Source organism: Lathamus discolor, chromosome 8, assembly GCF_037157495.1.
Source record: "Lathamus discolor isolate bLatDis1 chromosome 8, bLatDis1.hap1, whole genome shotgun sequence".
NCBI classification, from domain to species: domain Eukaryota; kingdom Metazoa; phylum Chordata; class Aves; order Psittaciformes; family Psittacidae; genus Lathamus; species Lathamus discolor.
In genome coordinates this window covers 8,690,621-8,712,472 of record NC_088891.1, presented here as the reverse complement: position 1 = coordinate 8,712,472, position 21,852 = coordinate 8,690,621, and the positions used below count along the sequence as shown (strand labels likewise).

The 21,852-nt window shown below is 43.9% G+C and overlaps 1 protein-coding gene across 1 annotated transcript in view; it reads right to left on the bottom strand.

The window, feature by feature from the left end:
• Positions 1-435: 435 nt before the first annotated feature.
• The window catches only part of ABHD2 (abhydrolase domain containing 2, acylglycerol lipase), a 38,593-nt gene continuing 17,176 nt past the window's right edge, over positions 436-21,852 (bottom strand). Inside the window, exons 4-11 of the mRNA XM_065688201.1 lie at positions 18,608-18,783; positions 16,922-17,089; positions 13,963-14,146; positions 10,448-10,540; positions 8,690-8,800; positions 7,368-7,437; positions 6,485-6,569; positions 436-5,481 (exon numbers count right to left, since the gene is read on the bottom strand). Of these exons, the coding sequence (XP_065544273.1) occupies positions 5,285-5,481; positions 6,485-6,569; positions 7,368-7,437; positions 8,690-8,800; positions 10,448-10,540; positions 13,963-14,146; positions 16,922-17,089; positions 18,608-18,783 (1,084 nt within the window). The 3' untranslated portion in view covers positions 436-5,284. The remainder of the gene's footprint in view (positions 5,482-6,484; positions 6,570-7,367; positions 7,438-8,689; positions 8,801-10,447; positions 10,541-13,962; positions 14,147-16,921; positions 17,090-18,607; positions 18,784-21,852) is intronic.

The window sequence follows — 21,852 nt, the reverse complement described above, 5'->3', positions numbered from 1 at the left end:
AGTGAGCTCTTAATGTCAGCCAAGTGATGCTTTTGGCAGGGCTTCTCTCTGCCCTGGGCTCAGAGATGGCATTGTTGCTGTTGTGTGTTTCTTCTGCCAGTAGCTGAAGGATTAGGAAATCCACCCTCTCTCAAATAGGGAAAAACAACACATGGTGATTCTGCAGAAACATGAGCCCAAAGCTTTGCCACATCCTCAAGGGAAGTGGTCATCACAGAGGAGAGGCTTTCTGTACTGCAGGGCTAAAGGATTCCTCTTGTTCCTCCTTTAGCTAAATCAGAGCTCACAACTGAGGAAACATATTCATTTTAATCACTGTGTATTCCCCCATCAAATGATCCTCTCCCCCACTGCAAAGGCAGCAAGTAAGACATGGCCTAAAAGTGACAGACTTCATCACCCAGTAACACTGCACACAGCCACTACCTGTAGCACTGGCTTCAACAAGTCCTTTATTTTTAAATAAAGAAAACCCACTGAATCAAAAGATAACAAAATTACATTTTGCTTTGCAACGATCTCCATTTTACACCACACGGAAGAACAAAAATTAAAGAGAAAAATCAGACATCGTTTTATATATATTTATATATATCATTTGAAAGGTAAACATCAGCAGATATAGAAAAATTGCATTGCTAGTTGCAAATCATCTCCTCTGCAGCCATCAGCTCCAGAGAATCCGACTCAGAACATGGCAGCAGAGAGGGTGTCTCAGGATACGAAGCTGTTTCAGGGCAGCATTTAGGCATAGTCGCAGAGTAGAGTTTTGCCAATTGGAAAGTATTTTGATAGCAAACTGCTCCCCAAGAACATCAGAAGCCACTCGGCTGTTCTAACACAGCTGCACGGGCACAACGAGGGCACAGGTCTGTTGTTCTTCAGCTCTCTCCACACCTCTTTGGGTTGGGGGTTTTGGAGGAAGAGGTTTTGCTTTCTCAAGAAGAATGCCCAGTGATCTGTCACTGGGAATTATGGTCAGGCCGACAAGTTACACAATGAGAAAACACGCTCTTTTGGGAAGCTGTTGACTTGGGCTAAGCAGTAGGGTTCGGTTGTATCACAAATACAAGTGGGATTTGTTTGGCCTTTTAAAGACTTCCCAGTTGGCAGGAGCCATGGGAAGGGTCAACATCGCAGCAGAACTATAGCAGAGACCCTAGGAGAAAGTTCTGTATCTAATCAAAGCTCTTGCATGACCAGAGATAGACAATGAGAGCTTGTCATTCAAACAGAAGCAAAAGGGCTTTGTGCAGAGCCACCTTATGGGATAGTGCTCCTTACTGGCATAAAAACTACCTGGGTTAGGCAATGCTATTGGATGAGGAGAAAAGCCTTTATCCTCAAGTGATGCAGGGTGAGAGCTTCTGAAGAGAGTTAAGAGAGACTTGAAAAGGGCTGTTCAATGAGCAGAGCCAACCTGACAAATGCTGCCCTGAATTGCAGTGTTTGTGTCCATTGATTAACCAGCAAACCCAAGAGCAGAGATGTTCAGAACACAACAGTTCAGGACAACCTTAGAAACTCTTCCACCACAGCGTGGAAAGCTGGTATCTGCTTTGATTCATTGATGGCACTTACACTTAAGCTCCCCCAACAGCTGAGGAAATCCAGGCCAGTGTAACCCACATTCCCAGCGACAAAGCGGTACAGTCACAAGGCACCCCTCCCTTGGGATGTTGTGGCTCTCAGGCATTTGAAACCTCCAGATGGTCCTCACACCAAGAGGGGTTGTTTGCTCTTCACCTACATACTGCTTTGAGTCATTGTGGCTCTGGGACCTACCCAACAGGCAGACCCACCTAAGGAATACAGACAGAGGGAGCATGACTCAAGCCAGAAACAAGATGATGCTCTTCACAACAAATGACTTACACATGCAACACAAGGCATGGGCCTTTTCTGGTCTCCTGGAAAAAGGCTGAGAAGAATTTCAGGAAGCTCCAGGCAGGCATAATATTTCTAGCAAAACTTGGAAGGAATCCAGGTGACTAAACTGGTTGGCAATTAAATCCTCAAGTTGCTACTCCCTGCTCTTTTGAAGCAGTCACTTAGGCAACCTACCTTCAGCTACGCTCCTGGAGAGTTAATAGACACAAGAACTTTGGGACTGTAAAGCAGCAAATCACATGTTAAGCAAAGCAAACCCTCCTTCTATGACTCACTCCCTACTGCTCAAGGAGGAGAGAGCTGAAAGTGATCCACTACCTATAGACATTGTTATTTTAAGCCTTCAAATAGACTGTAGCTAGTTGTAGGCTGCCCACAAAGGTCCTTTAAGTCAAGACTGACTTGTACAGTGCACATTGCCAGAGATGTCTCACAAGTTAGTGTCTGGAAATTCATTTACTACTAAAAAGCAAAGCCCCCAAAGCTCTGAGAGAGCTGTTACTGAAGTCTCTAGATATGCTGATGTCAAGAGAAGGAGGAAGGAAAGGGCAAGGCACCACATGTCAAAGGGCTGGGGTCTGGGGACTTGTGACAGACCCAGGACAGATGACACACAGGTATATTGGCTAAATTCAGTAATGTAGCTAATAGTTCCCAACATCTTTGTTTAATGCCCTTTGTAACCTGTATCGTCATAAACAGGAACTGCAGGAAAACACTCAGGAAGAAGACTGCAGGGAAGTTCACACTTGTCTTTACAGTGCAACAGCAACACTGCCAGACCCATCTGAAAACACTCCCGATTTAGAAGCTAACCAAGGGACCATTAAAAATGCTGGAGAATCTGATGTAGTGGAAGCTGCAAGTAAAGTACCTTGTGTTCTGTAAGAGTGACTTGGCCAAAAAGCAGAGACAAAACACTTGCTTTACCTTAGCATTAACCTTCCCAGCCAGTTCTCACCCTCCTGACTTGCATGTTCTGGGCCAGTCAGCTGAACTGTTCTGCCAGCCTGGGGTCCTGGGGAGTAAGGTAGAGCTTCAGCCACTTGGGGAGCTGAGCAGAGCACCCTTCCTTTTGACAAGGCTCTCAAGTTGAGGACAGCAGATATTCTGCTCTCAAAGGAGCTCAGATGCACATTGACCTTTCATAGCTATCCACATGTTGGGTTATATGATGAGATCTTCAGCAGTATCAGTACTAAGGACTCTTCCTCTAGAACTGTCTCAAGCTGATACTTAGCACAGTAAAGCTGGACTGGGGAAGGATGCATGAAGCATGGGGAGGGCAGGTTTGTTTCCTCAAGGCAGACAGCCACAACCTGCATAAGCTACAGCTGTAGTGTAGTACATGATGAGAGCTGAAACACTTCTAAAGTTGTAAGCCACTGGAAATAACAATCACATCCCTCTACACACCTAAATTTACGCTGTATCTATTTGACGTGTACAAGTGTTGTTTACACTCCACTTCTGTTGAAGCAAGATTTAAGTCCTATCCAATGAATATTACATGAACAGCTACTTAAGCAAAAACCTGAAGCGCCTTATGACAGATTTTAGCGGTACACAGATGCAGTATGAATAAGGGGATAACAACATAGAGACCAGATATCCATCAGCTAAGAACATCCTTGCTAACTGATGCCCTAAAATACTTCTCAAGGAATAGCCACAAGAAAGGGCAAGTCTTGCAATAGCTTTGCTTGGCCAAATTTTTTCTTTGAATCAAAAAGGAAACCCGATTTGCTAATGAGGAGAATGTGCAGATATCCACAGTTCATTGTAACAGGCCAAGGTGTCTGGCCTAAGGCAAATTAAAGGAATTTCCTGATACGATAATGCACCTTTGCTACAACAGTTCATTATTGCTTTATTAAAACAAAACCCACCTCTCCAACCAAGTGAAGTTCAGGGACAGGGCACTCCAGAAAGCTTGCTCCCCTACATTACCAGACTGAAGTCTTGCAGCTTGTTTCACCCTTAAGCTATAAACTAAAGTGCCTGGAACATACACGAAGGCTGAAGCAATAAAGTGCTAACTGATGTGGGAAGTGAGACAGGAGAAGAACTTTACTGACACTGTGATAAAGCAGTCCTAAGGATGGATTAATGAGGCTACAATATTGACAGAACAAACAGTAAAAAAGATCTTTACCACAAGGTTTCAGTCTCCAGATTGTCATGGGACAACTTTCCTTCCGGGGGATAGACTAGAGTCATTAATAGCCGTCTTGGCACAGACTATAACACCACTTGAGGGGAAAAGCACAAGTGAGTAGGCATCTTTCCTGCCAACAGCTTTAACGCTTCACACATTAAAACCAGAAGAGGATGTCTGGTTGTGAAAAAGGAATCAAGTGAGGAAGAGCCCAGTGTCTCACTGGAGCCAGCAATCCTCCAGCCTTTACAGAGATATGGAAATAGCCACGCAGAGATATCATTCTAGTTGCACAGGGATAGAGAACACCAGTTCCTCATCAACTGTAAGGCAAGTCATGTGTCCAAAAACCACTTGAGAGTACTTAATTCTCTATGAAATTTTCTTAAGGAGAGATTGAGCTCACAGAAAGATCCTTCAGATTCTTGATCATTGGTTTCCATTTGGAAGCCAGAGCCAGGTTCAAAAAGCCCTGGGTCAAAGAGAAACCCAGTACTAAAAAGATTATTACATTTAAAAGGAGGCAAAGGTGACTGATCTACTCTTGGTGTGAGAACATGTTTACATAGAAACATTAAATGGTATTACCAGCCTGCAGCTTTTCTCAGAGTTCCAGCATAAAGACACCCAATGCACAGATAGCTGAAGCATGGAAAAAGTTAAGTATTTGTAAGTTGATTGACTTGTGTAAGTGCATTCCTAGGAACTAAAAGGCTTCCCCTTGAGATGGTGCAAGGCTGGAACTCCACTTGCAGTCGAGCATCTGTTTTTCCAAGCCATAGTTTAGTAGCTTAGAGACTGAACAATGCTCTGGCCTGTGGCTTGGTACAGGGTTTTTCCAGCACAGGGACAGAACAGAGCCTTAGTTACCCTGTTCCCTACATCTAAATAATGCTGTAGATCAAGTTTTTGACCAGCAGCAGAAGGGATTTTGATGTTTGAAACTTCTGCTATATTAAAGCAAGCACCCTTGAGCTCAGTAACCCTGTAACAAGTCACAGTCAGCAACCTAATTTTTCAGGCAGAGCAGTAAATTACAAACCCAAGTGACTCTATATGCAAAAATGCTCTGACCAAATATTAACCTTTGCTTTAATTCCACTTTGCAAGAAAAGATTATGATCAAACCCCAGCCATAGGATATCAAGGAGAATGGAAACCTGAAGCAGCAAGTGAGGGAACAAGATGTTCCCAAAGGGGGAGATACACTGAAGTGATCTAGAGTCTTTGAGTCAATTACTCAGGGCCAGATACAGACTGCTCTGTGTCTGAGCAGTGAGACTTTGTCTTCTCCCACTGGCAGATGGCATTGGCATACTGTACCACGAGCTTATCCATCCAGGTGAGAGGTTCTGGGAACAGTACAGACCCCTCAAAAAATCCCAGGTGGCCTCCATGAAGGGGCAGCACATACATGACATTTTCTCTTTTCTCTGTAAAACAAAAGGAGTCAGAAAGTTTCAGGTTAGCATCTCTGAGCTGAGAATGAAACAGTCTTGTTGTGGTAAATCAATTCAACCCTTGGCATAGCATCTGAACCAAAGGAGCAATCGTATAGGAAGGAGAAATGCACGAAGGTCAAAGCCACTTTGAAGTTCAAAGCACATAACCTTACTGCTTCACAGGACAGGGCAGACTGCAGGAACAGACCCCAGTCAGTGCAGAAAGTGTCTGACCAATGCCCGTATTTCCATAATACTCATTCTTTAACACATTAACATCTTTAACTCATGTACTGTGGAACTAGAACTGTTAACATCATGTCAAGCCACACTAAGCACTGATAGTACATCAGCCACCTTGTTCCATGTATAGTGAGAAAATCCCTGTGTTTGCTTCTGTCGGGAAGCAGCTGTGGATAAATTCTATGCTCACAGCTTTCAACCAGGAAAAGAATGAACCCTGCTTCCTTTCCTGTGCACTACTTGTGTGATGAAGCAGCAGCCAGCTCCCTCTTCTGAGCTTCTACAGATAATTTGCCCTTTTTTCCTTGGCTGAAAATAGCTCACAGAAGTCTTTTCAAGTTCAGTACTGAATAAGGCATGCATGTATTATTTATCAGCATTTATCAGCAAAGGGGGCTGTCCATCCATACCTGATCAAGAATAACACTTTAATTACTTACCTTTCTACTAAATCCCAGTGAGGAATAAAGACATGAGGAAGCATTTTTCCATTCAAGAATGTAACCTGAAGATAACCCGCTGGCTATCAACAACAGCCAAAACAGCAGAAGGCAGCTGAGAGGATTCAAGTTCCTCCTGATCAAGGTTAGCCTTGTTAATTCTACAACTGGTAATTTAAAGTGGCTTAGTACACCTCACAGGATTACAGGTGTAAGGAGGCACGTTAAGCTGCTTTGAAATCATGGATCATGGGATAAGGAAGCTGCAGGTACACAAATATGCTTAGCTGGAGGAGACTGCTTCAGCATACCTGAAAGAGCTCGCGGAATTGACAGAAGACTCTCATGCACAAGAGGGTCATCAGCAGCATTAACCAACAGAAGAGGAACATAGATCTGCATCAACAAACATGGCAGAGAAGGAAAAAACATTAAGGGGTTGGTATCTGAATTTCAATCTACCTACTATAAAAGCATCTTAGCTTAATCAAGACTTCTTATTTCAGAGCTGCTCTGTACTTGGGGAACTGTGAGAAAAGCAGAAGGAGTCAGAAATTAAGACTGGCGGCTTTTTACCAATGCAGCGCTTTTAAAACTCAATTGTAAGAAAGGAGCAGGGGTGCATCAGGACAAGTACAGATTGACTCACAGATCTTCTCCACTCTCAGAATTCAAATAGCTACACCCTTTTCCATTCTGCACTGCTCTGAGTATCAGGCAGCTAGCACCAGCTCTGTTGTGGACACCTTGGTTAAAGTCCAGGAAACTCCCTTGGAACATCTCCATCCTCTGGCTCAGTAGATCAAGGAGGAATTAATCTTCCAGTTCCACTTCTGCAAAACTTCAGTCTGCTAAGCATCTGTCAGACAGCATCCTGAGCCTCCTCCACAGTATCCAGACTAAGCCTTTCCTCCTTGAAGCTGCAGGCTCTATGCCACCACCTATTTCCCACCTTATCCTCAAACTCAGAGCAGTTCAGCTGAATGTGCCCAGAGCATTTAGCCCCAGTATTAAAGGTAGCAAGAACTGAAATCCCACTTCTATGATTCTTTGATTCAATATACTGTACCTGTTTATTTCTGAAAATCCCAGCTTAGACAGCTGGGTGTAGGTATCAACAACAGAAACCATGGAGCACTTTCTTCCAAATAGGAAAATGAAGGTACAAGAGCAGTCTCTACTGCAAGAGCTTACCCTGTGCAAATAATGCTGGCAGCTTTCTTCTTCATAGTATTCCTTCAGGGAACTGTAGCCATGGAACTTCCTGAAACAGAGAAGACTGTCATTGCAAACACTTGCTTCTGGTACCCATGTGACACTTCCGAGTGAGGACATACATGCAGAGATAGGAATGATGCCTCCATTTCACAGACAATGTTTTTTTACCACCCAGTGTCTCTGCTCCTTTGGCAGCACATGCCTTTATGCTTTCTGTGCTTATTCAAACATTCTGTTAGCATGGGCAAATTAAACATGCAGGTTGAAACCTAGCAGTCTTCAGGGCATTTCAGGGCATTTCTTTTAAAGTATCAAGCTTATTTGTACATATGGAAGCAAGAGTTACATCTTTACCCAAAAGCCTTTTCAAATACAAACCCACCAGTTTATGAACCTTAAGCATACTGGACAAAAAGGCCTGCATATAAGCCACCCACCATTCAATATCGTTCCAGTTCTTTGCCAAATCCTTTGCACTCCATCCCAACCCAAGAATTCAGTAAACCTATGTTCAAATGCTTGTGGTGGTGCTTTTAGTTTTGTGCTTTTGGGGGCTTTTTGTTGACATAGGAGACAACACAGCTGTTGGCCCAAACTAGAAAGGCCTCAGGGATGAGGGAATAAGAAGGGAAACTTTCCTAGGAATAGCTTTTACAAAGCAGCCAGCAACACTCCCAATCTGCTAAAAGTGTTATAGCCACATAGCTGACAGTTTACAGCTTCATCCTGGAAAGGTGTCAATGCCTGATACAGAACATGCCATGGTATGAACACTGCCATTGAAGTGCTATGCTATTTTCAAGGACACAGGCAGTAACAAGCTACTGCTTTATAAAGCAAGGTGTTAGAATAACAAGCAGAAAAAGCTGCATTATCTCAGCTAACCCTAATACTTGCTGAGAGGGCAGTTCTGGTTTTTGGGGAGAAGGGTTCGTTTTCAAGGTTGAAGCAGGGCTAAGGGCATTCATGAGCAGTTCTGAGCTGCTTTCCACATTCTGCACTGGTTTTTGCTACGGCTCGCAGGCAGAGCTGGCCTCTTCCTACATTACTGAAGGCAGCAGGTTCAGATGTTGCTGATAACTAAATGCCTCCTGGAGGATTTTTCAGAAGCTGTGACTGTCAATAGCAAGCTTTTTTGTGGCAAGTTTTATTCAGTGTGAAGGCAAGGAAGAATTGAGGTTGTCAGCATTGTGTTTCAGCAGATTCCTACAGGCACAGCAAGGGGCATGCAAGAGCAACACTTGAAAGAGAAGGTTCTTTCAGAGTTCTACAGAGGATCAGAGAATCACCCTTCATACCTCATAACGTTGTCATCAATCTGCATAAGGGATGTTGCTGTATAGATTTTGCTCAGATCAGCATCTGACAGACTCTGTGGCTTCTTCACGTTATCTCCAAAAAGAACTTGCCTGAAAGAGTAACATCAAGAAAAACATCCAAATAACACGACAAGGGCAGGAAACCCATGACCCATTCAAGGACAAGTGAGCTTACCAAGTGTGACAAGACTAGAAGTGGGTTACATACACATGAGGCTTTCTTAGGAATAAGCACAGCTTATTTGTCCTACGCCCTTTGCAGCAAGGCATGACAGACACCCTAACAGCCTCTCCATGAAAAATGTTTTCCTGTTACACTGAAAAACTGCATGAGGGGCCTTTAAAAAGAATCTTCCCAAAACAGACAGCACTGGGGCATCTGGAACAGAGGCTGCATGTTAGAGGGAGGGCCCTTTGGCTTCACACCAAACCTGTGGGTGGCTTGGGTGTCACTAGGAGTTATGGGCATAGCACCTCCTTCACCATCTGGCCTTAAAGTCTCCCAAGCACAGATATTAGGTTAGCTCACACAGCAGAAACTACTTGGGGCATTACCTTAGTAGAAAGCTATTTACTATGGACACTTGTCATAATTACTTATTGCTCTCAGGAGAGGATGTGTTTCTTTACCAGAACAAACTGCTCCCCTAACACAGAACAAAAGCTACAAGTTGGAAAGGGGTTTTACTCCCTTTCAGAGGCAGCTGCAGGGCAGAGCAGGAGGGAGGCTAGGTTTGATTTGGGGAGTTGCCTTACAGCAGGAGAGATTGTGGAAAGAAAAAAGTTAACAGACTTGCCTCCAAGCCAGCACTAGCTTTTTCTGGGTTATGAATTTAAGCACTTTTAATGGGGGCTTACCTAACTTCACATGTTAAACTTGATCAAGTTGTCTAAATATTTGTCAATCTGGAAGGAATTATGTGGCTCATCCTACTTGTCAGCTGCCCTAAATCCTTCTACAAGTGTTTTATACTGCACAGGAGTGTAAATAGTGAAATAAAAGTTTGCAAGTGACACATGCTCTTAACTGGAATGGGTCTTTGTTATTCCCCTCAAGTCAGGCAACTTCAAATATACACAGCTGAACTACTTACACATTTATGGCCCTAGAAAGAAGTACCTAGAGAACTTCTGATGGAGGAGACAACAACATTGAGCAGGTCACCTATTTAACACACACATTCCTTTATGTTGACAGCCACAGACCGCAACAGCAGCGCAGGGATCCTACAAGAGCACTTGCACTCCAGGAACAGCAACACTAAGTACTTTGCTGGCTACATGCTCTTTCTAGAGGAACAGCGAGAAGCCAGAGCTACAACTTGTCTATTTGCTTATTTGATAAACAGCAGATCTTGAAGGTTAGTCCTACCTCAAGTAGGTGGCACAACAAGAAGCTCCTTGAATAGGGAATTCTTTGGCTAGAAGTGAAACAGATGCAGAACGCTCCACTTTGAAGTTTAATTGCAAAGTTTTCCTGTGCATATCTTGTTGATTCATTAAGCAAGTTTCCTCAGAAGGCAAAAAGACAAAGCCTGCTTTCTTCTAACAAGATCAAAGCTTATTTGTACATTTTACAGTGTATGAATGAGATTGATATGGGTTCCCCTTCTCTGTTGATTGATCTAAAGACTACCAAACAAGGAACTGGTGCATAAATTTTCAGAAGCTCTATTTTAAAGGACTAAGATGAAATATGCAATATAGCAACCGACCCTAAGTGATGTACTGCAGTACCTGTGAGAAAGGATGATCTTCTTCATGTTGTCTGCCATGAGGAAGTTATAAAATCTTCTGCACTGATCCCACTGCATGAAGGTTTCCTGTGCCCTAGAAAAAATACACATTGCAGAACAATCAAAGCTGTTAATGGAGATCTTGAAAGATCAGATTAATCCAGTGTAGCATCTTCTGGCAGCCTAGAGGCTGTGTAAACAAACCTCCAGGCCTTCCCTGCCACAGCTTAACCTTTGCCAGGAAATGACTCCCGCTTGGAAGAAGTTTGTTAGTATCAGAAAACTGATCCATGGTCTCATTTTGCACAATGCAATTAGCAGTTTGGATCAGAGCATTTAAGAGGCATCAATCAAGATCTGCAGCACTGACAACAGGATTTTGGTATCCCTTTGCACAAGTTGAATGTAGTTTACTTAATGGTACTACCAAGGAAAGGACTAGAACCTGTTGCTGAACAAAGTGTTGTCTGTTGTGTAGATAGCTCTGCAGAGGAAATAATCTGTGCAGATGTTTCCAATATGTGCAGAGACTTATTGTTCTAGCTTCGTTGGTAGGAGCTGTAGGAATAAATATGTGTCACAGCTGCAAGTGGCATCTGAGTTGAAGTCTTTACCTATTCTCAAAGCAGAATAGCACTTCACAGCTTATCTGTTGTTAGAACAGAATTAAAGCAATCCAGACATGTGAGCTCTGGCAGATACCACCACTCCTTTGCTATGCAGGGTCATGGGCAGGTTATAGCTTTACACTTAGCAGGGTTTGCTGTTACTGAGGAAACACACTATGATTTACTGAGCAACTTAAGAATGCTGAGAGCAGTTTCACCTATTCAAGTACTCCTACCATTTAAACATTAACGTACCATGAGAGCTAACAGCAGATTTAGCAGGACCTCCCAAGCCGCAACCTGCAAGTCCCCTACAAGGACAAAAGCAAGCTATATCCATATACATATTCCATATCTTTATTTGTCTAGCCGGACTATACCTACCATGTTTATACCAGGGCAGGGGAATGAAGCCAGACAGGAAGATGCACATTTCTTTCTTCACAAACAATTTTCCAAGCAAACCCATTAAGTTATTCCAAGACTTTTGAAGTTAAAACTACTAGAATTCCCCTGCAGCTCCTGTGGTGTACAGTGGCATTCCTAATACAAAGAGGCTGCAAGTACTGGAAGGAAAAGCAACTCCCAGTATGCTGAGGACTGCACAGGTTTCAAAAGCTGAGGTCTCTCCCCACAGCTGTAGCTATGGTGAAGATGCATTCCACAAGATCAAGAAGCAGAATCAAGCCTGTGCAGGCAGGGATTAAGGAATAAGGAGATGTGTCCCCATTTAGCCTCAGGGAACACATTCCCCAGATTCTGTTAATTCATTAAACTAAGAGTCTTTCATTCTTCTGGCAGATCCTACTATTCCTGCTATTTTATTATGCCCAGCTACAGGACTCATGCTTAATGCTCCGGAAAGGCTTTCATATTTCACATCCCTGGCTCACCTTACTCACCACCACTTTTTTTCCTTCACTTCCTAAAGTTATCTAAGGAATAAAGGCTGTACAAGCTAATATAGAAAGAAACTGGAATTGTAAACTAACTGGTCATGCATAACAGGATGTATGCCCAGAGGGATGAGGCCAGTTATTTAAACCTACCGCACCAAGCCCAGGAAAGCTAAGGCTTAACATTCCACCTTGAGGTGCTTTGTACCTCCTCCCTCCCACTTCTACACACAGCGCACAAGGCCCTCCCTCTCCTGTGTTTTGCTAAGTAGTTATTTACTGATGTTGCTTTCCCACAGCTCTCCGGATAATCAGCAATTAAAGCAGAAGTAGACGTGAGGTAGGGAGACAGCAGATCTGAAAAGCCTTCCTGCTGACTGCCCAGTAACACACAGCAGATGCTCTGAGACTGGAGATCTGCTAGTAGATGTTTGCCCAGCAGGTGGAGTCCAGAGCTCAGTAATCCACACAACCCACTGAGGACTTGTATTAAATTCAGACAAGCAGCTGAAACTCTTCCACAGAACATCCGAGTATTGTTTAACAGGTTGCCCTTGTCCTGCTGTTCTACCAGCACACCATGACACACTGCTACAGAAATCGGCCTAGGGAACAGCCTTACTTGCAACATCATTTTGGACACCAGAAACGGTACAGTATGTAATAGCAGAAGATGAACCAAGTAGACTGCAGTCTGTTGTGAACCCTGCAAACCCTGTCTGAGGGCCGCAATTGAGGAGCTGGCTTCAAAAGTATGCTCTGTGCTCCATGCCAGAACCCCAAGGCATGCAAGAGCATTTTAGTTGAAACAAACCAGAAATGCTGTGCCTGAACGCATCTATCCAGATTTTAAGGCTGTGAACTCTAGGCTGTGGTCCTAGCAGTAGATTATACATTTTTAGCTGTAGTTACATCTGCTCTCACAAGGAATTAGAAACGCTGGAATATTACTGATATGCACATCAAGCTTTTAGTCACATCTTAATGCTTCCATAAAAGCTTCTCTTTCACCTCTAAGAGCTTAGCTTATAAAAGGTGTCTTCAGACTGCTGAGGTCTGGTCTCCATACAGGCAAAGCATCACAGCATCAAGAAAGTTCCAGCTATCTTGACCAGGCTGGGAGGCCAAATTCCATAGCAAGCCCCTTAAAGGGCTGCCATAGTTTCACCATTATCTGCCCAAAAGATCTTGACCCAAATACCCTAGAGCCTCAACAGCCCTTTTTGTCTTGCAAATAGTTTCAGGGTGCAAAAGTGCAGTTTAATTAAAGTCAGCTACACCTCAGTAGTTATTTGCATGTATAGAAAGTAAAGACTGAAAGCAGCAGCTTAGCCAGTTACAACTGCTTTAAACTTCATTAACTACGTACATGGAAAGTTACTGCACGTTAGTTGAGCCACCAGTTTTCAAGCAGCATCGCCGTATGGAGATCCTCCACCAGTGTTAGCACTAGGTGGAGCCATTACAGCTCTTGAAATGCTACAGCCTGGCCTCCCAGGCAGAGACCACAGGTTAACGTTTTAGGCAGTATTTAGGGCTATAATCCTTCTCCTCCTCACCTTTCCAAGTGTACAGCATAATCGCAAAAGTGCCTCTCCATCTCCTCAGCAGCCCACAGCACTGTTTCAATGACACACAGAGGGGAGCATGGACTGACAGCCTCTGTGCTGTGTGTCTTTTCTCAGTCTTCCCAAAGAGCTGCCAAATGAAACTGTGACACTGAAGCCAAACAAACCATTATGAACCAAGGGATACTCCTCAGAGCGATGAGAGTGTGTAAACTGTGGCTTGCAAGCCTGGCATCATCTCAGCAGTTTGTCATGCTGCCCAGCCTGCCAGGTTAGTTACACCAGGACACTAAACAGGGAATGTCTCCTCTTCGGATGCTATAGCAATGAGACAGAGTTAGGCCAGCTCACACACAGACCAGGAGCTGCCAGCACACACCTGGCCAGGTAAAGGAAACTTAGTTTTACTGTTAACACAAAGCATAGAGAATCCTCTAGACCTACCTCAGTGCACTGTACCCCTGGCACACACTGACGCAGCACAGGACTCGCTCCTGGTTGGCCTGGCTCTCTCCCAGGTACTTGCACACTATGTTTCCACCCAGGCTGAAGCCCACAACAACCAGCTGAGTCTGAGGGTAGGTCTTCTTGATGTAATTAACCATGGCACTAAATTCCCAGGTGCAACCTGAAAATAAAGGTGAAGTCAAGAATCGTCTTCTGAAAACCTATAATCCCACTTCGAGTTTCAGTTGTGCACTTTAAGTTCAGCTTATTACCCTGACTTTTCAATAACCTTAAGGTTTTAAGAGCTCTTATTCACACACATGTTCATGTATCTGTTTTATGAGTCCTGTGGACCTTAGCTCATGCTTAGTTCTGACAGAGTGCCAAAGTAAGATGAAATTAAGTTGCTTAAAATTTATGGCAATAGCTAATGTGACAATCTCAACTCTTCCTTTCTAAAGCAGAGTCCAACAACTCTGGCCTTGACATTACTATCCAAGAACAGCACAGACTGTTACCTTCCTGAGCCAGTGTGCCACTTCTGAACTTAAGTGAAGTGTCTGAAAAGCAGCTTGCTCCTTTGCTTTTAATAAGACTGTCATGAATCCTTAAATCCATGCTCAGGCAGGGAGGGGATGGAAATGCAGAGTTGGTTTGTCAGGACAAAGCTCAGTAGACTGCTGCAGAGCCTGACTAAGCAGGTGCTCTCTGGAATCAGAGGGAAGGGTTCAACCAGAGGCAGCTAGCCCTTTCTAACCACTGAGGAAGTAAAGACACTGATGCTTCCTAGAAGACATAGAGGTACCCCCTCTTCAAGATAAGAGGTAAGTGCTTCTATACAGGTCTGTTCTGCTCTCAGCTAACACCCGCTTGCATCCCACAGGCTGCAGGCAAAGAGGGGTCCAGTTTCTGGCAGTACTGGGGTCCTTAGATGGTTTGACATGCGTGAGGACTTGCACACATGCACCACCTACAGCTGTTTCTTCTGCCTTGTAGTTTGGGAAAAGGAAACATGAAGAAATGGAGCTGCAAAATGGATGGCATCAGGGCAGTGCTTTCAACCGTTGATGCACTGTTAAGCCTCCCACTGGGTTTAAGACTGAAAACCACATACGAGGCATCACATGAACAATGGCTGTTTATTCCTGTCTAGAGTCAGGAACTCAGCTCTATCCTGTGGAACTTGTCCAGGGAGATAAATCCCAGGAGTTGGGATTCTACCATGTGCTAACAACACTGCTCCAGTGTGCCCCTACTACAACTGTAGCATCCTTACTAGACATCAGCCTCAGGTTTTAGCTAGCTCTAGACTGAGCACCAGGGTTTGTGTTTACTTCAGTGAAACAGGTTCTGGCTGAGTGTTTCAGCAGGGCTTGGGCACTTCCTTGTGAACATTCCCGATGAGCAATTTTCATCAAGATGACAAATGCTGCATTGCTTTAGTTTTCTCTGGAAGAAGCAGAAGTCAAAATACTTTAGTGATTGACCTTCATGATTTTAGGGCAACTGGTAACTATTTCAGAATAGCAACAGGTCAGGCTTGATGTCAAGGCTGGAGTATTCAGCAAATCCCAAGTTCAGGCTACTTGCTCATCAACAAATACATCAGGAATCCAGCAAAAGCTGGAAAGCCACTGGGATATTTGGGTTGGAGGCAGAGGAAAGGCTGCTCATGGTCTTACTGGCACTCCACTTAACAAGCAACTCTGCCAAGTGATTTGCTGTCTTACTCAAAGGAAGTGCTAGGCATTCCTTTCCTTTTCCAAGGCTATAAAAGACTCAGAAAGGTATGTCTCAAGAGATGCACTATGTAACTCCCTATGGTCTAAAGCAAAAGTCCATGGAAGAAAGCTGTCAACTTTGACCAGAAAAGCAAATGCTTCAAGGAGGCCAAGCTTAGTTCTCAGGACATGGTAGGCTTAAAGCTATTAACAGCCTAGAGACTCAACACAAGTTGAGGTACTTGGTATTCCTCAAGTCTTTTCCACCAAGCAGATTTAATGACTATAAAACAATCAGCAAAACATTAGAGCCTATTTGCCTTCCAGACTCAGAATCTCAAAGCACAATATTGCTATTTTGGCAATTCAACTGCGCAAGATAAACATTCAAACTGCTAATCCAAACTCTTAGCAGTGAGTTTTAGTCATCTTTAAAGAAGAAGAAACCCAACACTGATGCGCTAAACCCACAACTGACTCCTGACATAATGTCCATAAAGATGTTTGCAGTAAAGAAGGACATGATCACTTAAGAAAGCTCAGGAACAAGCAGATCAGGTGGCAGGCAAGAAGGCCGCATTCTACAAAGATCATATTACTCGCTAGCAGGGCAGTTAAGAATAGCTGGAGTCACCTTTAAACACAGTTCCTTTAATTTCCAGGTTAACATTTCCTTATACTCAAGATAAAATCCCAAAATCGTGGCAGTTAAGCACTAAGTTCTGTAGCTCCACTGTTGTACTGTGGAACTGTTGCTGTTCCTTGGTATTTGCGTGACATCCAGGGACCAATCCCCATGTGTCCCTCTTAGGACAGAAATGTACTTTCTGGATAGGCTGGTACAAAATCCTCTCATATTACATTTTAAAGCCTCAGAAGGAGTGTTTATTTTTCAGAGCCAGTTTTGTTCCACATTCCACTAAGCTGACATTTTGGCACCTCTAAAAATCACTGGAGCATGCTCTTAGCCACTGGAGTTCGGGTTTTCACAAAAAAAAAAAAAAAAAAAAAAAAGAAGTTTTCTTTCCAAAAACCTGCCTCCTTGATTAGGATACCTGTGTAAGAGCTAGGAGACAAGGAAAAGTGAATCCCACTATCTTCCTCATGTGTAAGTTCAGTTTAGTTCCTAACAAACAATACAAAATTATCCTCACTCAGATCATTATGCTGAAGGATGAAGCCCTAAAAATTCCACAAGCTTGGAAATAAGTCCCCAGGTGCCATGAAGTACCTACCGTATGTGAACATCCGTGGAGAAGTGAGCTCAATGTTTGGTAGGGCTCCCAAGTGATTCAGGACAGCACATCTGTACCCATTCTTTTGGGCATAGTCAACAAAAGTGCGGATGTACTGCTTTTCACTGTGGTTAGCAATCCCAGGGCAGATCACCATCGTGACATCCTCTGAGCACAGAAAGAGAGGAAAGTTAAGTAAATGTCACTTCATGCAAATTGAGAGTCAGAAGGGTTCCAACTGAGATCCATGGGAAACCACCTACGAGAAGCAAGCTAAAAACTGTACTAGCCTGCCAAAAGCCCATTATGGGACAGGAGATGAGCAGCTCTAGTGCTACAGATGTGAACAAGTAATTCACGTTGTAGTAGATGAACAGTCCTGTAACTCCAGGGAAAGCTGCCCGAACAGTTCCACAGACACTGCCTAGAGACTAAGAGCAAATTCTTCCCTTTGAATGATGTGTTTGACATTACACATGTTCTGCCTTGTGACAGCCTGCAGTGACTAAATGAGTGAAGGCTCTGGAGCCCACTGCTCATTCATGCACCAAGTAGGATGGCTATGCTATTTTTCCCTCATTTCTCTTCCAGAATTGAGTGTAACAATCTTCAAAGTGAAGCTTTGCTAAGCACAGACATTCTGATCGGCTGACGAGCCATCATCTTCTTTGTGGCTAATGTAATTGTATTTGATGTGCTGACACTGTTCACTAGTTTAACAAGATATCATTCCATCAACTAAGAAAGTACTTCTTGTAATTCAGGTAAGCACAATAAATTACATTCAAGATTAATGTATGTACTTCAGATTAGCTCTCAGACTCATGAAAAGCTCCAACATGAGCGGCTCTAGCCACTGAATTTTTGCCTCATTCAGAAAGCACTGCTCAGATTATTTTCAGTGGGAAAGACTGTTCAAGTGCAGCATTACACCATGAGGATCTCCACACTGACAGTTAAGAACTCTGCTTTTTCTGAAGGCCCAGTGGGAGTCATGACATCAGCTACTGCAGCAGTAAATTGTATTTCTGAAGTCAAGCCACAGTAACTCAGTTTTAAGTACTGCTGTTACTAGCAGTAACAGTGGGTTTAAAGCTGACATTCACTCTGAATATAAATATGTAGTGTTGTAAGGAATCCCCAGGATTTTACACTTTTTCATGGAGCTCTCCTCATGCCCCGACTCCATCATACCCTTTGCACATGGAGTTTGTTTTCATGCAGAACTTGAAGCACATATTGTTAGTAAAGACTATCAAGACTATTTCTAAGGGGGGAATAGAAGTCTAGTTACTTGAAGGACATTGTACAGCTAGCCTCTGTTCTATGATCTCACAGCCTTAACTGGCAAAGGGCACTCCAGTCAAGGCTTACCACCAGATTCTTTTTGGCCAGCCTCTCACTCGAGGCACAGGTTAAAACACTCTTCTGTTCCTTAACTCCCCATCCCTTGCCACAAAGAGTTAATTAGTCTAGTAGAGTCTCTCCTGATGTCCGAGTATAGGTATACAACAAGATGGCCTCATACCCTCCACACATGGGTTAGTATTGCTTAGCATCTCCCCTTCCACCACCAGATGTAACATCTATCCTTTCTAATGCATCAAGTAGCAGTATCCTCATCCATCCCCCAGAGCACAGGATCAAGGTCAGCAGCTAGATGCAGCCACCAGCTGTTCGACTGACCTCCAATGCAGTGTTCAGACTGCGGCTCAAAGAGATCAAAGGTGGCTGTTGCTCCATCCGGCATCGTGAGGTACTTGCGAAGTCCATACGGATGCGGTGATCTCACTCTTCCCATTTTTCCATAAAGGGCTGTCTGGATGTGTCCACTCTTTCCCCAAATCAGGGGTGGGACATACCTGAAAGAGGCAGCAATTTAATGGCGTGTTAACGAGCCTTTGAGAACACATAAGCACTCCCATAACAGATCTCCAAATATAGCAACAAATATGACATTGTTTTTGCTATGACTGAGCTGGCAGCACTGATCTTTGCAGCTTTCCACAAGGAGAGACCGCTATGCTCTCAAAGCTGACAATTCAGCACTTATAGAAGCAGCAGAAGCCAAACCTGAGACATTCTTCTATACTTCAGTGCTACACGCACAAACACTTCTCACCAAACACACAGAGGCCTCGTGCCTCACTGACAGTGGGAGAGCACGTTGCTAGCCAACCACACTGACCTCCAGAACCTGGAAAGCGTTGTAAATCTGTTCTAATTGAAACACTGAAGCCTGCTGGGTTGAGCCACATGAACTCATGTAAGCACTTGACTGTACAAGCCAGTGGCAGAAACAACAGGGTTCACAGCAAGTGCTAGAAGGCTGAAAGCCCCAAGACTTGCTGGCTGGGATGATTTCACACAGAACTGCTTTACTCAGTTAAGGAAGAACATGGTACAGGGTGATTCTGCCTCTCAAGCAGAGCTAGGTAAAGCTGCGCCAGCTTTAAAAGGAGCTGTCAGAATTGGCCAAACTCCATAATAAACCTCTTTCAACAGAAAAGGGGTAAGTCTACCAATTATGTTTATCAAGTGCATATTAAAGCTAGATGACAAAGCAAATTGTCTTTATCTGGCTTAAAAAAAAAAGACATGGAGGAAACACCAATATTAGCTGAAGGCATTAAAGGCTCAGTTAGCAGGGGTTTTTAGTACAAGCTGAGCTGCAAGTGGTAACAGAACACATTCCATTGCTGGTGGCAGGACAGTCACCTGGCCACTCTGTGAAGGAGAGACTGAACCAGGGCCTTGAAAAAGACAGTTACATCAGCTCTGAACACGAAAGCATAAATGATTTATTGTGTAGGAGAACAGCAGTCCCAGGGGACATGCTTCCAATTAAGGATCTGCAGTCTCTGCTCCATGCTCTGAAACCTGAGCGCTCCTGACACCACCTTGGATCCTCAAAGATTAGCAGCTCCTTCCCTGTTGTGTTTTTTAGGGCTTCCTGCAATTATTTCCTTTGACTTCTTGAGATCACACAAAGCAAAGATCGTGCTCTTCCCTGTTCACAGGGGAGTAGGTAGCTCAGAACTTGGACGCACTAGTTAAGCCTGTAATCCACTTGAATGTGACAGAGACCTTGCCTTTGTGCTCTGACACTACCTACTCACAGAGCTGGCCCTTCTTCCCTTGCCAGCTCTTGTGCATCATATCAACAACTCCCTGTTCCCCCTACACACTCCTCAAAAAACCCCTTTCTGTAAAAATATGAACTATCTAGGCTTATTTAGCAAGCCAAGAGGAGCAGTATGCTCTTTCTCCCTGTTCTGTTCTATCATCTATGAGGGAGGCTTCTTATAGTCAAAGCAACACAATAGTTTATTGTACAGCCTGTTTTTGCAAGTGCACTTCTCAAACAGACCCAAAATAGATTGCCACAGAAACAGATACCACTTCAAAAAAGGCTGCAAAAGCTGCCAACTGATGCTTGTACCCTTGTAAATTAGCCCTCAGTTCATCCTGGGTTTGATCACTTAACTATAAAGCTTTCCAAAGAATCTATGTGAGGCTAGTAGCACCATTTATCTTTTATCAGCCCAGCATCTCTGGGTGATCACTGCGGCATCACTGGGAGGCATGCACTGACATGCAGCACGCCAGACATGCAGAACCTCCCAGCAATGATGGGGACTTCTGGAACTGCTGGTAGAAAATAGTCAGGGGATACACGCTCACCATTCAAAGTATATATCCATTGGGACTGCAGTCAGTGTAAACAAGGCTGCACAAGGACTACAGATGGTTCTGCTCAAGTCACAGCTCACTGCATAGGGTTTTGAACAGCAACTATTCTGCCAGATGGAAAAGACAATCCTCTTCTAAACCAAGAAGCAGCAGCTAGCTTCACCCCAGCCATGTACTTCACAACCAGTTCAGGTCAGTAGCCACAGTCCACACTGGGTAGTGCTTGACTGGCTTTTTGTCTCCTTCACTGAAGGAGGTGGGTTTTGCTAACAGCCTGTGGGGAGCTGTCAAATATAATCTACACTAAGAATCTGCAGCTCTTAAGAGACACAAATGTCAATGTTTCTAATCTTACCTTAAACACATACATTGGAAAGTTCCGGTGACTCTTGCTTCTATACTGTGCTTTTCAAATCACAGATTGCTCCAGGTAAAACCCAAAATCTTACTGCACAGGGCTAACAGGAAAGCAATTTCTCCAGCTACAGCAGCTGTGACTGATTGCTACCACCTTGACAAAGAAACAGAAATCAAGGATCTCTGCGAGCATCAATCCTTTCTTCATGTTTACTTACAGTTCCGTTTCCAGCTCTAGGTTACAGTCATTCAGCAGAATAGATGCTGCAGCTGCAGCAGTGCAAACCACAGGATGTTGTTAGAGAGGAAATTAGAAGAGTCTTCAAAGCCTTACCACTACTGCCGGTGTTTAAATGAAGACAAATGGCTTCAAGCCTGCTTGCTTACCAAGAGTGTAGTATTTGCCTGCCTCCTCAGGTCACAGCTGGCTTCTCTGAGGAAAACCACCTCAAGTCTGCCTCCAAGTAACCCAACTGGAAGTTACGTGAAGTCCTGACCTTCAGTGTCAAAGCTGTACACTGCTTTTGCATAAGCAAATAGCAGATGCAGTTCAACTGGCATGTTCTTCATTAAAGGAAAGACTGAAACCAACAGGAATCCCTGTGACTCCATCCATAATGATGGACAAATGATACTTATGGGTTCCACATATTTCTCCAAGCTAGAACTGCTTTAAACCCTACAGACAAGGGTGCATGCACTACTTGCTCCCTTCAGAGTGGACAAGCCAGTGTTTCCAAGCATCCTATAGACCAAGCAAGTGAAATGCTCAGCTTAGTTTTCATGTTAACTCCAGTCAGTTAAGCACCACACTGCCTGCAGCAAAGATGTGCTGGTGTTAGTTGTTCTACGTGTAACTACACTCTTCAGGTAAATATTCA